Here is a 19,651-nt window from a genome sequence, read left to right as displayed (position 1 = left end):
AATTATTTAGAGTGCTTCCTCCTCCGAATACTGTGTGCCTCCCGGTAACCACGTGGCATCTCATACCCATCATCCCATTCCTCCCAAAACCTCTCCCATCCTATCCGCACATCCTCACATTCGTCAAAAATTTCTGGACTCCATACCACCCTCGCCATCAGGGATATGTACGTCCTGCCGTGGAAATTCGGTGGTTGCCTTCATTATTTATGTCATTATGCGCCTTTTTCACGGCGTGATTACGTGTTTTTCTCTGCTTGGGACACATGTTTCTCGTCCGAGGTTGACATCCATGTCCAACTTTACTTCACTTGAATGAATGAATGGCTTTTACATATTTTGTAGTATTTTTTCCTCCTCCGTTAGTCGCCAGTCAGTCAGTTGACGGGTCGAAGGATGGACAAATAATACCCGGGAGATTTTTATTTATTTATTTAACGGGGCACAAATTACTGGAGAAGAAAAAGTTTAATTAGGATGGACAAATACCCGGGATTTTACCACATATTTTGTTAAGGACGGAAATTATGTGGGGTAAAAGTTTAGTTGATTATTTTAGAAAAAATCACGGAAAAAAGGCGGAAATGTGTGTCAAAACAGTGAAATTGTGATATGTAACGTGTCCCCGGAGAGTCGAGGATGTTTGTAAAGTGGTGCGAGTTCCGGTTTGAGTTGGCTGGAATGAAAACAAGGGATAAATTCGTGACGTGACGTGATGTGAGAAATGGACGAGGAAGCAGAAATAGCAGTTGTGTGTAAATGATGAGGAGGATGTGAGAAGAAACGAGTAAACTTTTTGGTGTGATAATGAGAATGATCTGGGTGGGATTTTTTATTGGGGATGTTTTTAGCATAAATTTTTTTATGGGGTTACAAAGATTGGAGTGAATTGGAAGAGGAAATAGATGCGTAACTGTGTAAAGTGTGTAAAAAATGAAGATGTGAGAAGAAATAAGTAAACTTTGGTGTGGGAATGATCACGATCTGGGTGAGAAATTGGATTAGGGATATTTTTAGTATAAACTTTTTTGTTGGTATTTAATTTACGAGGTTGCAAAGATTGGCGTTAAATGGAAGAGGAAACAGTATGCAACTGTGTAAATGATGAGGAAGTGAGGACTTTGGCGTGTAGAAATAAGTGATGTGGCTTAGAAGTTGGATTGGGGATATGTTTGGTATACTTTTTTTCCTCTATATTTACGAGGTTACAAAGATTGACGTGAATTAAGACGGTGCACGGGGGATGAAATTAAATGGTTCTAAAACTGTGTGAAGTTTTGCTTATTTCTGGACGCAAATCATGGCATCTTTAACGTTTTGAGGATGTAGGAAGCATAAATTTATTACTAATCGGTGTTAAATTTTGGGAAATTTATAATTTTTTAGATGACGGATTTCTTAAAAAAAATAAAGAAAAAAATCGTTATTTTTGCATCGTCCGGTATTTTTATTTATATTCTTCCTTCGAGAGACTTGTTTAATCTGTAGAATTTGAAAATATCTAGCATTTAAAATTTATTACTAATTGGTGTCAAACTTCGGGAAATTTATAATTTTTTAAGAAAGAGCAAAAAAACCGGGTTATTTCTTACCCCGTCGCATATTTTTATGTATTCTTGGAAGAGTTAATCTGTAAAATTTAAAAATATCTAGAACAAAAAAATATACTACGAAATGGTGTTAAACTTTGAAAAAGTTATATATTTTTAGGAATTTAAGTAGAATTTTTTAACAAAGAAAAAATATAGTTTTTTCACTTTATCCGCCCGTCGCATAATTTTTGTTTGTATTTTAAACCTCTAGGAATATAATCTTACATGTTAGTTTTGTGATTAATTCCAAATTTTTTACGAATCGGTGTTAAACTTTGGGACATTTATATTTTTTGAGGAATTTATGTAGAATTAATGGAAATTTCTTATCTGTTGAGAAAGGTCATGATTTTTGTTGGTTGACGATTTTAAAGTTATGGGAACTTAAATTTTAAGAAATTGGATGTTGGAATAGATATTGGAATTTTCTATATTTATAGAGCATAGTTATCTAAAAATACGATTTTTTGACGTAGCACGATTTGTATTTGTATCTGTGTTCTGGAAACACGTGGAGATTTCTTATCTGTTGTGAAAGGTCATGATTTTTGGTTGGTGTTTAAGGTCATGGAACTTGTTGATCTTTTGCTAGTTATTTATGTACCACGAGGCGCCCATAGTTTCCAATTAGGATGACATTTATGACCACTTTTCTGCATCTACTACCCATTCGCTCCGTACTCCGCTACGTGCATGGAAATGTGTACGAAACGTACGAATGTATGAACGTATGTATGTACACACTTTAATAATAATTGGTCCCAAGGGTTCCTTCCACTGCACTCGGAGAGAAGTAATTCTCATAATAATTTCCAGAACAATGCGAATTTAACCTTGAAATCGGAAAACAATGGCATGGATAAAAAAAATTGGCATAAATTTTATAATAGTTAAAAAAATCTATGAAAGAAAAAAATTGAATTTTACAACATCAAAAAAATTGAAGCAATTCACGCAGGCCTTTGTAACTTCATAAATTCTGCAAACTTACCAACTTTTACAAAATGTAGGGAATATTTGGAAAGAAAATTAGTTCCAAAATTTTGGTAAACTTGTTCATATCAAGGGCGTCTCTGTATTTTGTAAAAATTTGTAAAATTATGCTACAGAGTTTACAAAGTTACTAAGGAGTGCGTGAATTGGTCTCAGTTTTATACACTATCAAATAATTGGCATAAAATTCCATTTTACAACATCAAAAATCGAATTATAAAATAGCACAAACAAAGTTGCATAAGAATCAAATATTAACAAAATTTCTATTTTCTTATTTTCCAGAAGTCCTGCACAACTCGTCAAACTCAACCTAGCGAAAAATACCACGCCCTTTCTATATATTTGGAAACTAGTTACCAAAACAAGTATACGAAGTAAAAAAAAATACTAGTTTCTGGGAACTCATCACTCACTCACCGCAGTATACGAATTATCTAATCATCACCTTCTCCGGAAATTTAAAAATCTACCAAATTTTTTCAAATTTCTGGTTGTATCTACTCTCCCACAAAAACCACAAAACTGGAAGCCCTCGACCCTTCCTCGTTCGCCTCCCTGCCCCCGGGCCCCCCACATCATCACCCCCACTCCCACGCCCACCATAACAACATGACCTCCTACTTTTCAAACTCATACATTCCCGAGCTCCACGCCCCCCGCTCGAACGGCGGGGGCGGCGGGGGCCCCCCGCCCGACCATTATCAGACGTCTTGCACCACCCCGAACGGGGCCACTGATGCGCACGCGCACTACCAACAGCAGCAGCAACAGCAACACCATCAGGGCCACCCCCACGGGCAGAACGGGCAACCACTCTACCCCCGATTCCCGCCCTACGACCGGCTCGACATCCGCGCCCCGCCCGGCTACTACCCCGGCGGGATTGATGGCCCCAACAATTCGTACCGCCCGCCCTCCCCGCCACCCTCGGTAGTCAACAATGCCATGGGGGTCGGCCCGCCGCACGGCGTCGCGCCCATAATGCAGCAAGTCCAACAGGTCGCGCCGGGGTATAATTCGTGCAAAATGCAGCCCGCTCTGAACCATCAGCAAGTTTCGCCCGGCAGTGGCGGAATGGGGGGAGGGGTCCCGGGCGGCAAGTGGGAGCCGGTGGGGCCCCCGCTTTCCCCCGAATTGGGCGGGATGGGGCATATGAATGGCGGCGGGAGTTTGACGCCGAATGGGGGTGGGGGAAATAACCATAATCATACGGGAATGATGGTCGGCGGGTATGGAAACATGGGGCCGCAGCAGCATCAGCAAAATATTCACCAGCAGCAGCAGCAGCAACAACCGCACCCCGGAATGGGAAGTGGGGGCGGGGTGGCTGGATCGAATGGGGGGAATTTACCGCCACAAAATATTCAGAACCCGCACCAAAGCCCGCAACAACAGAATAGTCCTGCTGCTGCGTTACCTAGTCCGTTGTATCCTTGGATGAGGAGTCAGTTCGGTAAGGAGAAAGTTTTGATTGAGATATATTTTTTAGTAATTTTATGGGTGGATTTTTTTGAAAAATTATGAATCGTACATTTGTATTTTAAGTGGACCAAAAATGTGTCAGAAATATTGAGCATATGATTTTTTTAAAGTGCATTCAATTTTAGTGGAAAATATAAAAAATATCATAGATTACAGGTTTCTGAAATTTTGACGACTTCTTTGCATGAAACTATTCGCGAGATATGCGTACACCAGATTTGATCAATTTGCAATCCTTTTTTCAAAAAATAGCTCTTTAAAAAAAATGTATAAAAAATTTTACACTTTTCAAATTTATTCTGCACATTTTCTCCCATTTGGATGCAAATATCTTTGCCAAACGTTGGTTGGCCTTTTCCAAATTTCATTATAATTACATAAATTTATCATCGATAGCCACTAATTTGCCCAAAATCGGAGACCTATATTATCAATGAATACACCGAGCAATATTCCTTTAAGTGAAACGTAATAATTTATTAATCTCATAAATATCTGCGAGATAATAAAATCAAATATAAAAACCTATTGCATGCTGCGTAGCGTGATTGATTTACTCTCTTTTTTTACACGTGTTGGTTGTTCGTGGAGGGCAAGGTTTTCATATGAAAAAACAGAACCTAGGCAAAATTTTGTTTAAAAAATATGCAATAATTTTAGCTAGATAAAATTTTCGAAGTTGTTTAAACAAAAAATATATTTTTTAAATCAGTTTAACGCCGTTTCGCAAAGTTTTTTTGGAGTTAACATATAATAAATTACAATAAAGATAGCCAATTTTCTTCTGCAGTCGGCGAGTTTTATGAAAACAATCTTAAAAATTAAAAAAAAGTGTGAACATCATTTCACAGAACTTTTTTTGGATTTTTTTCATTAAAAATAAAAAGGTACCAATTGATACGACAAGATTTTATGAAAAATAAGATCCACATTTTTAATTAGGTAAATTTTATCGGGTTATGCACAGCGTGATTAATTTACTCTCTATTTTTTCACGTGTTATTTTTGGGTAAAATTTCAAAGTATGTATATTTCACAGAAATTTTTGAGTTAAAAAAAAATATTACGAATTAATAAGAAAATTCTATGAAAAAATACCCATATTTTCAATGAGATAAAATTTTATCAAAAATGTTAGCGTTTTGCATGGCGTAATCGATTCAATCTTTTTTTTACACGTGTTCTTCTTTGTTGGTGGAGGGCATGGTTTTCATGGAAAAATGTAATCTAAATAGGCCTTGATACGTACAAATGTGGGGTAGAAGAACTTGTTGAGAATGAAAAGTAACGCTCATAAAAATAAATGGTGACATTAAGCACGGAATGAAGTAGTCTGCACCACGCGAAAGTTCAAGGTCGGCCAACGCATTAAGTTTTATTATGGCAATCACATTTTACGATTATTACCGAAATTCGCCTCTTTCTCGCACTCGGCTTACATTACGTAACAGATTGTGTGCTTATTTATTTACTGGGTTGAATGGATGGAGGGAAAAACGGGTTACAATTCACGCAGTCCTTGGCAACTTTGTAAATTCTGTAAAATAATTTTATAAACTTGTAAATACGGAATAAAGAGACGCCCTTGATCGGAGTAACTTTACAAAAATTTGGGAGCTAATTTTGGTCCGAAATATGAGTAAAATTTGTAAAAGTTTGTAAATTTTATTTTATAAAGTTACCAAGGCCTGCGTGAATTGCCTCATTTTTTCGTAAATCTGAACTTGTACTATTTTTTATTTGAAATTCTAGGATTATTATCTCTAACTCTCATTTTATAATTACATTTCTCTAAATTTTGTAAATGGGATGAAAGTATGACATAACAAAACGTATAAATATAAACTTTACGAAGTTTACAAAATTCACGCATTTTATAAGATTTAGCTTTATAAAATTAATTTTTTGATAAAAATCAGTTTAACGTTGTTTCGCAGATTTTTTTAAATTAATAGACGGCATCAATTTTAACGTAGATGCGTGATACCCGAATTTTGTGAGTTTGTTAATAACGTTTAAAGAATAAAATGCTATAAATTCACAAGACTAAATTTTACGAAAAAATATTTTTAGCGAGATGCATAAAATTTCACAATTTTTTTACACAAAAGATTTCAATATAGAAAAAATTTGTTTTGAATAAGTTTGACGCTGTATTACGGATTTTGTAAAAATTAATACAACACATTTTTACATAGATGGGTCGACTCTATGATGGGTTTTTAATAACATTTAAAGTAAAATGCTACAAATCCATAAAACTGAATTTTTTACGTAAATTAATATTTTTAGTGAGCTAAAATTTTCGAATTTTTGTATAAATTTTAATATAGATTCATCTTCTCCACGCATGACTAGTTTTTTTTTTAATATAATAAACAACGTTAAAAATACAAAGCTACAAATTAATTAGACTGGATTTTATGAAAAATTCATATTTTTCATAAATGCATATCCGAATGTAAGTTCAGAATTTTATTACACAAAAAGTACACAAAAAGTATGTAAAAAATTGAGTAAGTTTGACGCTGTTTTACAGAATTTTTTGGAATTAGTATGCCACATAAGTTATTATCTACAGATGTAATTCGAGTTTTTTAAATAAAGTTTAAAATTAAAATGCTAAAAAATTAATAGAATTATTAAATTCATAAGACTAGATTTTATGAAAAAAAATCCATATTTTTAGCGAGATAAAATTTCCAAATTTTTGTTTTTGATAATTTAATTTTCCAAGGGTGACAACTCAATTTGTTATAAAAATAGAACTATGTAACTCACCCTTAGCTGGAAAAAGGGTTGACAGACAGGTGACAAGATTGATGTGTAAGGACACCTTTAATCTGTCAATTTTCTCACCTGGAGAAAGAATCCTTGAACGAAAGTGAGTTTGTTTTTCGACAATTTTTACGACACTTTTTCTTCCCTGGGACAAAAAAGCCATAAAGTTTAACCCTTTTTCTTCCCAAGTAAAGTTTAAGGTCGCGGGATGAATGGACTGGAAGGATTGCGTAATAAGATGTAAAGTGTCATAAAACTTGGGGATAAAAGAGCAATAAAAGATGAGATGACTTGATTTGCATAATACGTAAGGAAGGGTCAGTTTACTGAGGGGAGAGAGATTGAGACATCTCACAAGTAGAGAGACAGTTTTTGGAGGTTTAAGTTTCTGAAAAAACTTTGTGGAATTTTGTATTTAGTTTTGGCAGAAATAATTGGATTTTTGGTAGAGTTTAAGTTTCTACAAGGATTTAAAAAGTTTGTGATTTCGAAGTTTTATATAAATTGTTTGAAAGGATTTTTAATCGTGGAACTGATTTGTGTTGATGTTTAAATCGTTTTCATCCTGGTGAGTTTAAGTTTCTGAGGAAAGTTAGTTACATCAATTGTTTAGATTATTGGGTAAGTTAGCAGTAAACTCTGAGGTAATTCATGCAACCCTTAGTAACACTGTAAAATCCGTAGATTATATAAATTTGCAAACTTTTACAAAATTTTAGAAATGTTTGCGAGGAAAACTACCTCACAAATTTTTTGGAACATGCTCTGTATTTGGTAAAAGTTTGTTTTATTTGTGTACAAAATTTTCGTATTTTACAAAGTTACCAGTGACTGCGTGAATTGCCTCATTTATTCAGAGGTTAAATTTCTGAAGGTAATTTTAAAAGTTCGAAAAATACAATTTTTTGAAGGATTTTGACTTGTGCTTTGATAAGTTTAAATTTCTGACGAGGTTTTGTTATAGAGAAAGAAAACATGCCTCTCATTTCTTTTTAGAATAATATAATTCATGTAAAAAAAACGAACGGGACATTATTTATTTATGTGTATTAACGCGTGACGAATTTTTGTGCAATCATGTGGATAAAGTTACCACTATTTTTTTGCTTTCTGTGTGAACTTACCTACCCATATTTTTGAGGGAAGATGAAAATTTGTCATTTTTCCCTCAAATCATGCACGGTTGCGTTGGATTTTTTAACGGTTTCCGGTTTCTCTGTTTTTTTGACGAGTTACGTAAAAATTTTGGTGAGAATTTTTTGCCGTTAAAATTGACATGTTTTTTTTAGGTGAGAGAACAACGCAAATATTTTGACGTGTGGGAATTAAATGGCAGGCTTTGCACTGCAATTTTGGTAACAATTTTTGGCAGGGTCCGAGCAGTAAGAAACTTAAATTTGCATACATAGTTGTAGAAAATTACAGAATTTAAAAATAACTCATGTCATTTAACAGATTAATTAGTATTCTTATAAGTAAAAATTAGGTATTTGTGAAGAACGGATTCTCTCAAAATTTAGAAATTTTTAAGATAAATTTGCATCAGAGGCAAAACCAAGGGTTTATTGTTCAAATTTCCAGATTTTCTGCAATCCAAGGCATCCATGAAAAAATGATCTTCACACAAATAATATATAATAATATATATTATATAACAATTAATTTAATTAAAATGCGTACTAATTATTCTTCAAAATTTCCAATTTTTTTAAGAACTATCATGTAAAGGATCCCTGGATTATCTACACGAGATTCTATTTTACTTTATCTCTCGCAAATTTTACTATTGGCGGAAAATCTATCCATAAAATAATAATACCAAATTCAAATAAATGGTTTGATCAAAAGTAAGAATAAATACGTCGGCAGTTACAATTAGTAATTTTTCTTTATCGGAAAGAGTAGAGTTTTAATTAGTTTGGTATCCTATTTATGTCGGAACGGCAGGGGGTTCTAATTTTTTGTACTTATTTCGTTCCTTTATTAGAATCCTATTAATTTGTAAACCTTCAAATAAGAAGGTGTCTGTGTAGCATATTTTATTTTAGGTTTGGACTTTGCACGCTTAGAAATTTGAGACAGAAATTTTGTGCGACCAGTTTTTGGTAATTTTTGATTTTTTTTTTTGTAATTTTGTGATCAGTTTTTGGTAGTTTTGTGACCATTTTTTGATAAGTTAATATATTTCGTCTTCCAGAAAGCATGTCTTTATTATCAGATTGGTAACTTTTTTGTTACCAATTTGTCAAATTTTTCGTTACCGATTTTGTTACCAATTTACTAACTATATTTGTTATCAATTTGGTATGTTACTCATTTTCCAAAGCTTTTGTAACAAACGGTTTTTAAATTTTTTAAAAATCTCCTTTTGTTACAAAGATTACCAATTTTTTACCAATTTTTTGGTAGCTTTTTACCACGCGGGAAAATCATCTCTCCATATTTTTAAGGGTGTCTCATTCTTCGTGAGAATAATGATGATTGTATTAACAATAAAATGGAGTGGAGCGTGTATCCTTCTGTGTCGTCGTCGTCGTCGGTCTGGGTTTCGAGTGTGAGTGACGTGTCGAATTTTGAATTAGTCTCTCATCTCCTTTCCTCGAGAAAAAGTCAATCAAGTTTCAAACTGAAGTTGAAATGTGGCCCGACTGCAATTATGTTTGGCTTTGGATGGAATCATATTATGGATTTTTTGCCTTCGCGAAAGGGGGAAAGACAGAAAGAATGCGGTAATAAAATTTCGGACGACCGAATGCTTTTTTACCAAAAATAGGACAATAATTTAAATTTCAGTATGAAATAAATTTGAATTTAGCAGATAATTTTGGTCTTAATTCGGTACTAATATTGTTACCGGTAAAAACTGCGCTACCGAATTATTTAGTGGCTAATTAGAATTTTTGCGGAAATTCAAGATATTTGAATTCCACAGAAAATTATAATTTATTATTTCTATAAGTTTATTTTACCAGTTTGGTAAATCGGTAAAAGTATGTAGTACTACCGAAAAAAGCACAAAACAATTCCACCGAAAATTCAAAATTACCACTTTGCGGCAAAACTATTTTTATTTTTCTTATTAAATAATTTACGAACAAATCTCGTATATCTTGCCAAATTATTGATACGCAAAAAAACTCGGTACAAATTTTGTTACCACACCGGTAAAAAAAATCCACGTCCTTTGCGTCTAGCCCGTCAGTGTTCTCTCGTTGGCTGTTCTGACAGGATCTCGGGGCAGAATTACCCCAGGAAGGCTCAGCTGTCTGTCAAATGTCAACGTGATTTATGGGCGCGTCCCTCCCTTCCATTATTCCTTGCATAACAACAAAGTACGCACCACACGGACCCAACACAGCCCCAGCGAAACCAAGAAGAGTTCGTTATTGGAAGCTTCCTTTGTCCCATAGGCGTCCAATGAGAGAAAAATGCTAGTACTTTACACACGGGAAAAAGTGGGAGGGAAAAAGTCTATGAGATTGAAGTGAAAATTATGTAAGGAATTTTGGAAATTGTGGAAATTATGAAGGGAATTTTGGAAATGGTGAAAATTATGTAGGGAATTTTAGAAATAGTGGAAATTATGCAGAGAATTTTGGAAATTGCAGAAATTGTGCAAGGAAGTTTTGAAATAGCAGAAATTTATCAATTTTGGAGAAATTATGGAGAAACTTTTTAAAATAGTTTGAATTTTCAAAGCAAGTTATGCATGGGGTTTTGGAAATAATAGAAATTTGTGAATTTTGAAGGGGAATTATGCAAGGAATTTTTGCAAATGTTGGAAACCTACGAAGTTTTGGAGGGAATACGAATAACATAATTCGCACGTGGATTTTAAATTAGCTAAATTTGTATGAAAATGATTTACAAACAAGTGTTCACAAGTTGAAGAATTGTTGATTGGTGTAAAAATGCATGGTATATATTTCAGACTGATTTTACTTTTTTGCAATCTATGCAAGTTTACCACAATATTCGCAATTTTGGGGGGTTTTGTAAAGACAAATTTGACAAATGACGGGAGTATTTGGTTCAACATGTTTTTTTACATACATTTGTGACGTGCTTTTCAATTTCTAAACTTCTTTGTAACCACGAAAGAGCAACACGCCCATCTACAAATGTTGCCTTAATATTAGAATAGATACATAAAAACATTATGGGCATTAAACTATCCCAGAAAATGAATGAAAATTTTTCATTTTTCACTTTTTCGTAAATTTTTCGTAAATCTGTATTTTCATCTTTTAGCATACATATTTGTAACAATGGAATTAAAAGTACGATAATTAATTGATTATTTAGCTGAATTTTCTACTAAACCGGAACCATACCTACGAAATTCTGTTAAGATCAAAATAATACAAATAAAATATTTACCATCGGCAAACCTAACCAAAAAATTCACTTCTTGTAAAATTATCGTTTTAAATTTGAAAAATTTGCAAATTTTGTAAAAAAAATATCCACCTTTAATTTTAAAATTGATGTAACTCATCAAAAATCTAGGAATTAATCGGATTGGAGTTTAAAATTTAAAAAAATATTTAATGGCGTTACCACCAAAAATTCTGGTTAAATGATTTTCCATTATTACATTATTTTAAAAATTTTGAGAAAAAAAACTTCTACTAAATCTACACCATAAAATTGCATAAAACTTTACCGAGAATCTGCGAAATTTAAGCATTTCTTCCATTAAATTATTATCTTATTTAAAAAAATTTCACATTTTCTAGAAAAATCCTTCTCAAAATCTTCAACAAAAAAATTAAGTTCGATCATAAATCTCGATAAAAATGTCTGGAATTTCCGAAATTTCTCTAATTTACTTGTTACATTATTTTTAAAAAAAACTTTCTAAAAAAATCCACCCACAATAAAATTCCATAATATTGATTACATTACAAATAAATTTCCGAAATTTAAACATTTCTCTCTGTTTTTCTTTTCCCCTCTGAAGCAGAGCGGAAACGCGGCCGTCAGACCTACACGCGCTACCAGACGCTCGAGTTGGAGAAGGAGTTTCACTTCAACCGCTACCTCACGCGCCGGCGCCGCATCGAAATCGCGCACGCGCTCTGTCTCACAGAACGACAAATCAAAATCTGGTTCCAAAATCGACGCATGAAGTGGAAAAAGGAAAACAAGTCGAAAGTGGAGTCACACTCGGAGGGATCGGACAATGGTGAGAGTAGTTCTGCAAAAGTTAAAAATGTGCAAAAATTGGCCGACCTAATTAGTGATGATGATGATGATGATCCTGATGACGATTGAGATGACCATTTTTCTTGCAGATTCGTAAAAACGAAGAGAAAAAATCAAGAAAGAAACCGCAAAGAAAGAAAGAAATCAAGTTCTGCTCATCATTCAAAATTCAAAATTTTTGCAAAATTCGACCCCAAAAATGTTCATGTGTTTTAAAAAGTGAAAGCCTTTAAGTTATTATTTTTTGTGTTCTGGTTTTGTGTTATGGTGATTATTTATATAAAGAATTGCGTCACAAATTTGGATTCCGGGGACAAAAAGGATTCTTGCTACAGAGACACGTAAAGTATCAAAATTTCGTACTTTACTTTCACTAAAAGAAAGTGTTAGCATGATAAGTGATTGGCATAATTAGAAGAATGGCGGCATATTTAATTTATGGCGGAAAAAATTATAGGTGCAATTTTAAGTTGCTAAATAATGCGCGAAATTAAATTTTAATGCGTGGAAAAAATTCACTATAATTAAACCCGGTAAAATTATCAAACCGGTAAAATTATTAAGCCCTGTAAAATTTATTAAACCAAGTAAAAGTTTAGACCAAATTGTTACCACATGGATTAAAATTTGCGAAATAATTGGCAAAGTTAAATTATTAAGTCCGGTAAAATTTATATTAAGCCTGGTAGAATTTATTAACCCTGGTAAAATTCTAGACCAAATTGTTACCACGTGGATTAAAATTTAAAATTCGCGAAATAATTTGCAACCGTGCAATTCCACCACAAACTCAGAACCTTCGTCATCATTGATTTTCTTTCCAGCGGTGTTCTTTCTTGGACAGTATTAATTTACGAATCTGAATCGAAAGGGGAAAAAAGTGTGCAATTTTTACACGCGGCGAGACATCCAATCGATAAAAAAGAAGAGAAACTTGTGTAAAAAGTAAAATGATGATCTTCACAATTTTATTATTAATTTAACTAAGCGAGCAGGTTCATTATATGATAAATACATACATAAATATGCAAACGAAGTGTGGTCACGTGTGTGGGGGCAAAAAAGAAAACATTAAAAAACCCCACCTCAAAGTTTCCTATTACAATTAACTAAAATTAAGTAACTTTAAATAGGTTAATTAATATAAAAAGGGATAATTTTTAGCAGAGAAAATTTAAGGTACGAATGTGCAGTGAAAGTTTATAGCCGTCTCATTATTATCATATTATCATCAGAAAATCGCATATTATTTCAAAAACAGGGAACATTTTAGGCGAGAATTTTATTGTAAATATCTAGATAAATTTCCGAGCAAAATTTTTGGCGAAATTTTAATATGATTTTGAAAATCGGGATTGAAATCACTTTTACGTACGTTTTGAGCATATTATTTTTGTAATAAATTTTCTCCTTGAATCTTTTAAACACTTTTTTTACCGGGCCCATTGTTCGGTAAATTTGTTTACCATTTTCGGTAGCTAGATAACAAATACCGTGTTTTTGCCCCCATTTTTGGCGAACTTTCTCTTTAAATTGTTTTTTTTGTACACGGTAAAAAAATTTTTACCAAGTTTACATGTTATTCGGTAATAAGTTTGTTACCAAGTATGGTAGCTCAGTAAAAATTACCGTATTTTTCCCTCCGTTTTTGTTTAACATTCTTTTTACAATGTTTTTTTGTACACACTAAATAAAATTTTTACCGAGTTTACATATTATTCGGTAACGAATTGGTTACCATTTTCTGTAGCTCGGTAAAAAGCTTGTTATTTACCGCGTATTTTTGGCCCCATTTTTGGTTCATTTTCTCCTTAAGTTGTACCATTTCTCTTTCTTTCTTTGTGTTTGTCTGTGAATTTGGCTGGTTTCTGGTGAAAGATCGATAAGCGAGCATATGATGATGATGATGATGGGAATTCCGGGTAGTGGACGGGGGCGGGGATGTTTATTACGGGAGAGAAGAAGATATCGGGTATTACACCGTATTATTTTGTAGGATTCCGGGTTTTGCGCAAGGGAAATAAATCATCCATCATGGCGACGGAGGAGATGGCGACGTCACCAAAAACTAACCAAACCCACAAAATATATGTGTGCACGGAGAAAGTAGATTCATGTCAAAAAATGGCAAAGTGAAAGTATGACTGTTTTTATGGCAGAAATTGAATTTTTTAGAGAAAAAAATTCGAATTTTGTTAATAACGTCACAATTTTTCAGAAAATAATTGAAATATAATTTTTCATAGTAAAAGAAATTCAGAAAACATGGAATAATTTTTTGCAAGCAAGTATTTAAAGGAATCATTACAATTTTTGACAACAAATTGGTATTCAATTTTGAACTGAATTTCTGACATTTTTTGTAGACAATATTTGTCGTTTAGTTTACTTTATCTCAAAATTTCACCAAAATTCATTTCGATATTTTTACATAATTTATGAGGATTTTTTGGAGCAAATTTTTAGCTTAAATCTTTGACGTGAACTTGCTTACTTGCATTCAAAATTTTCCCCAATAAAATAAATTTGCCGGAATTTATGAGTGATTTTTTATGAAATGGAGCAAAATTCGTGACATTTTTACTACTAAATTTTTGACGTGAATTTACTTTCACTCTCCGAAAAATTTCATAAAAATAAAATATGACTTATATTTCATTTCCTAATTTATGCCTAGTTTCTTTCTACCTTCTCGAAAAGTGATTTCCGTCCCGATTTTTTAATTTCCTGTAATAATAAATCGCACCCAATATTATTTGAAACCTGTCATACACGCCTTGCAAAACGTATACGAAAAATATGAACACATCTTGTCAATTTTTTTTATTATTAAGCGTAACAAAAAACCAAGTTCAGGAACCAAGTATACTTTTTTTACGGTTAAAAAACGATAAAATTTTATTTGATAAAATTTAACAGCTTAATTTTTAATTGAAACGAAACAAAAAAACTAGTGATTTCCGGTATACGAAAAAGAAAGAAACAATTTTTTAAGCAGAGAAAGCAGTAAAAATTACTAAATTTTAGTTATTCAAAATTTTTTATTAACAGGTTTTTTAAATTTAGAAATTTAACGATCTGTTTTAGTCCAATTTTCTCGGTGATAAATTAATATCTAGCAGTTTTACTTCAACAAATTTAAATTTCCCGGTGATAAATTTCCTAAAAATTAATATCCAGTACATTTTTTGTTAAATTACGAAACATTTTTTGCTACAAATTTCACCGTGATAAATTTCGTTACAAGGAATTAGCCATGTAATTTCCACGTAATTTGCAGCACGTGCAGCCACAAAAACTCTGGCATTTTAGTGCAATTAGTGCTAAAAATAGGGCGCATTAATTTAATCCTTAACCACAAAACTTACCAAAATTCTGCTAAATAAAACAACACTAATTTACATTAATTGCTGTCTTCTTGTACATATGGTCCGATTATTAAATAAATTACACTTCATTTTCCAGGAAAACAATTTCACAAATTCACAATTAATTATGAAACTGTTGTAATAAATTAAAATTAAAATTAACTACACACTAAAAAAATAAATTGTACATTTAAAAATTATACGTACGTATTTACATACACTTCGCAACTAAAAGGATACGATTACATTACACACACACATAAAAATACGATGAAAATGGTACAATTGATAAAAATATAAGGAATTAATTAATTAATTAATTATAAATAATTAATTATTACCGTGTAATTAAATACATAACTCACTCACAAGATGTCAGGTATACTCTAAAAACTAAGTCGGATCTTGTATAACTATTTATTGAAAGAGTTTAATTAATTAATTAAATAGGTTTGCAATTAAAAATGTATCTCAGAAGTAGTGACGAAGTATTAAATTAAATAGAAATTTAACTTTAAATATGTATTAATTTGTTAAAGAAGAAGAAGTGGTGGTGATGTCTGGAAATATATTTAGGAAAAATACTGGATGAGTATAATTTTTAGGGAGTAAATAAATTTATTAAGATAATTATTAAGATAATTATAAATAATTATTATAATGATGATAATGATGATGATGAAATATATAAAGTGAATCGAGTTATTATGAAAGAAAAAAAGAAAAAAACAAATGTGTAAAGACTGGATTTTATTTGAGAGAGAGGGAAACGTGGGGTATTCATGGGGTAGAAGATGCACTCTTAAAAAATTTAGGCAGGAATTACCGGTAGATTTGGTAACATTTGGCAAATGTTACCGAGGAATTTGTTTTAAATATTACTGTTCAGCCAATATTAACAGCCTTAATTGCTTCGAATATTTTCTGAGAGGTTATTTGGTTTTTGTAAACTAAAATAAAATAATGTGCCAGGAAACCTTTCAGGTTTAGATAAGACTATTAATATTAGCTGAACAGTAATTTTTTACAGGCATATTTGAAGGCTAAGAAAACTAAGAGGTTTTTAAAACATAATTCGGTAAAAATTTGCCACTGTAATTGGTAATAAATTGTCTACTACCAGACCACCGCATCAGTGTTACCAAGAATTAAGACATGCACATTACAATATAAATCATAATATATTCCTATACCAGATTATTTGAAAAAAACAAGGGACTATTTTTTGGTAGCACACAATATTTTTACCAACTACCAAACTTGGTAACATATTTCACTCTCTCGTTTTACCGATATTATCATAAATACATACAATTTAGCGTCATACAGGCAAACATATTTCTAAATATTTCAGCTTAGTTTACCAAAAGAATGCACACACATTTTTATTTTGGTAACACTTTTGTTACCACACTCTTTGGCGGGGATTATAGTTTAAAAATATAGTTATCTGGCATTATTTAGTGTGTTTGGTGAGGAGGACGGTTTGTTTGGAAAAGAGCATGGCCGTCTCTTTCGGGATTGGGTGGTTGGGTGGCTGGTCGTAATGAGGTCTCATTTCCAGCTGTCAATCATCCCCGGTACCGGCGTCTGGTGGGTGAAGGCAGGGACCACTGATTCCTCAACAAAGTCAAAAGGCAGCGTTTCTTCGCCAACAAGACCACCTCGGATGCATCACAGTGAGAAGAGAAATGTCCAAAAGAATCTACTTTTTTGTGGCTGGGTGCACTACGAAAGGATGGAAACATATGACTTTTCAGAAATTCGTACCGGAATTTTAGTAAATATTCTTCGAAATTTCGAGATTTTTCAGGAGATTTCAGTGTTCTGTGTTTGCCTTGGTAAATTTTGTGCTTGTAATTCACGCAGGATGTAATATTGTAAATTCAGTAAACTTACAAATTTTTACAAAATCTTACGAATATTTCGAAGAAAAATTAGCTTACGAACTTTTGAAAACTTGCACAGATCATTCATGGTCCCTTCATTTTGTACAAATGTGTGTAAAATTATTTTACAAAACGCACGGATTTTACAATGTTTCAAGCATGAATTGCATTAATATTTCAAAATTGTGTAAGTGTTTCGTGTAAGCTTGAACTTGAGAATTTTCGAGGGAATGGGAAAGGAGAGGCTTGATTTTTCTAATATGTTACCAAATTTTTTGAATGTGTTACCAGATTTTTTTAAGTGTTACCAAATTTTGTATGCGTCAGAATTTACTAAATTTTTCAAAATGATGGATATTCTTAGTTTATCTTGGTTTTGGACTCGCAACAACTTTTGCATAAGGTTAAAAAAATCGCGGAAATTAAGCAAATTAAATAATTGCGAAAATTGTGTCATTTTGACGCCAAATTTTTAGAGAAAGAAATACGAGAATTTTTGTACTTATCTACATCGCAGTTTTGTAGAATCTAATATTTGCTATGTAATAAATGAGTAGCGACTCACGCGAAATAGAATCACGATGTTATGATTACGCCTAAAACACGAAGTTTAACCAGATTTTGCACGCGCAAAATTTTTGTGGGTTTAAAACACCAATTGTCGATAATAATTCGCCTACTTTGAAAAACATTGAGATCCATGGAACTTTTTTGTGCCATTCATGTCTAAAGTGTTTCGCGAAAATTTTAAGCTTCCAAGAAATTTATTTATTGTTTACTGAAAACATTTTTAAAAATGCAAGATTTTAACGACACAAACTATTTTAGATGAGAATTCACAAAGTTTAAAGGCGTGCAGATTAGTCGAAATCGGAAGAGGGAGAGCGATCAATTTTTGTATGAAAATGTTTTAGTCAGTTGGAAATATTGAAGTCAAATTTGATTTGTTGGATCATATTTTATGTATTTTTTTACAGAAATGTCGAGTCGTCAAAAAATTTCGTTATTTGCTGAAAACCTTTTTGCTATGTAAATAGCTCTGTTAAAATTGCGAAATGATAAATCAGATTTTTTATTTTTTGTAATTACTCAGCGACTTCATTTTTTTTGGGAAGATTTAACCAACTATTTTAAAATGTAGATAGTTCCGTTACGAAGTTTTAATTGTAGTAGAATTTTACATTATTAAAATTGATTCGAGCAGAAAGATGACGAATTTGGTGGTTTTTTGCATGCATAAAAAATTCCACTGTTGAAGGTATTTGCAAGGGAAAAAATGCGAATGAAATTAGAAAATTGTGTACAAATTTGAAAATTATTGTAGTAAATTAATTTAAATTACTTATTACTATTTTTTGATAACGAAGGAAAATTGAGCAATTTCAACGCCACAGAATTTTCTTCACAGAAGGCATAAACTTTGTAATACTGAAAGATCGAAATTGACAGAATGGCAAGTTGTGTTTTTGGAATATTTCTTAAGTTGTGGCGATTTTTTGCAATTCTTTGAGATTTAAAAAATAAAAAAATATTACCGTCGCAATTATTGTTAACCTATTCATGCAAAAATTAACAAATTTATTGCTTGAATTATGAAAATTCTCAACATTTGTTAATTTAAAATGCTGGAAAGATTTTTTTAGAAAATTGCAATTCTACAAACTTTTTAAGATAAATTTCGTCATCGTTTGAATTAAAATCAGAATTAAAATCGACACATTTGCAGAAAACTTGCAAGCTTAATTTCTACGTGCAAAAATACACTAGTTTCTCATTAGAAAATATAAAGCATAGAATTGTAGTAGCAGGATTGTATGTAATTTTAGAAAAATTACAAAATTATGTTACTTAAAATGCCGGGAACATCTATTTTCTAAAATTGCAGTGCCTTAAATCCTGAAGATCAAATCCACCTACTATGCTTTGGCAAAATTGCAAAAACCATGTAAACTTATTTTTTTTAGCTTAATTTCGAATTTGCAAAATTACACCAATTTCTTATCGGAATAACACACTCGTCGAGTTGTAGCATTTATATGGTGGCAATTTCGTGTGATAATATGTACTTAAGAACGGTTGGCTGGGCATGTGTAATTATAATTGCACTCTTTTAGACCAGTGTTTCGCTTGGCAAAAACCAGATTGGCCAGACCGCCGGTCAAAAGCGGCCAAAAGTGGCTTTTGACCACTTACCAGAATAGGTGGCAAATGGTCAAAAGTGGTCAAAAGTGGCCAAAAGTGGCCAAAATGCAAAAATGGGGCATTGTGCGACAATGAATAATGATAAATTAATGATTTGACATTCAGGATTTCATCAGGATCTAGCAGAGCAAGT

At 32.4% G+C, this 19,651-nt stretch overlaps 1 protein-coding gene across 5 annotated transcripts in view; it reads left to right on the top strand.

Moving 5' to 3' along the window:
• LOC110849485 (homeotic protein antennapedia) overlaps nt 1–15,683 on the top strand; it is a 121,984-nt gene extending 106,301 nt beyond the window's left edge. For 4 of the 5 annotated variants that reach the window (XM_035850843.1, XM_022096896.2, XM_022096897.2 and 1 more), the window contains 3 exons: nt 2,871–4,041; nt 11,815–12,039; nt 12,149–15,683. In XM_035850843.1, the coding sequence (XP_035706736.1) occupies nt 3,198–4,041; nt 11,815–12,039; nt 12,149–12,156 (1,077 nt within the window). In that variant the 5' untranslated portion in view covers nt 2,871–3,197 and the 3' untranslated portion in view covers nt 12,157–15,683. The remainder of the gene's footprint in view (nt 1–2,870; nt 4,042–11,814; nt 12,040–12,148) is intronic. The other variant, XM_022096899.2, reaches the window with a different exon arrangement.
• The last annotated feature ends 3,968 nt before the right edge of the window (nt 15,684–19,651 follow it).

This window comes from Folsomia candida, unplaced genomic scaffold (assembly GCF_002217175.1).
Source record: "Folsomia candida strain VU population unplaced genomic scaffold, ASM221717v1 Fcan01_Sc004, whole genome shotgun sequence".
Taxonomy (NCBI): Eukaryota; Metazoa; Arthropoda; class Collembola; order Entomobryomorpha; family Isotomidae; genus Folsomia; species Folsomia candida.
This window is presented reverse-complemented; position numbering and strand designations above follow the sequence as displayed.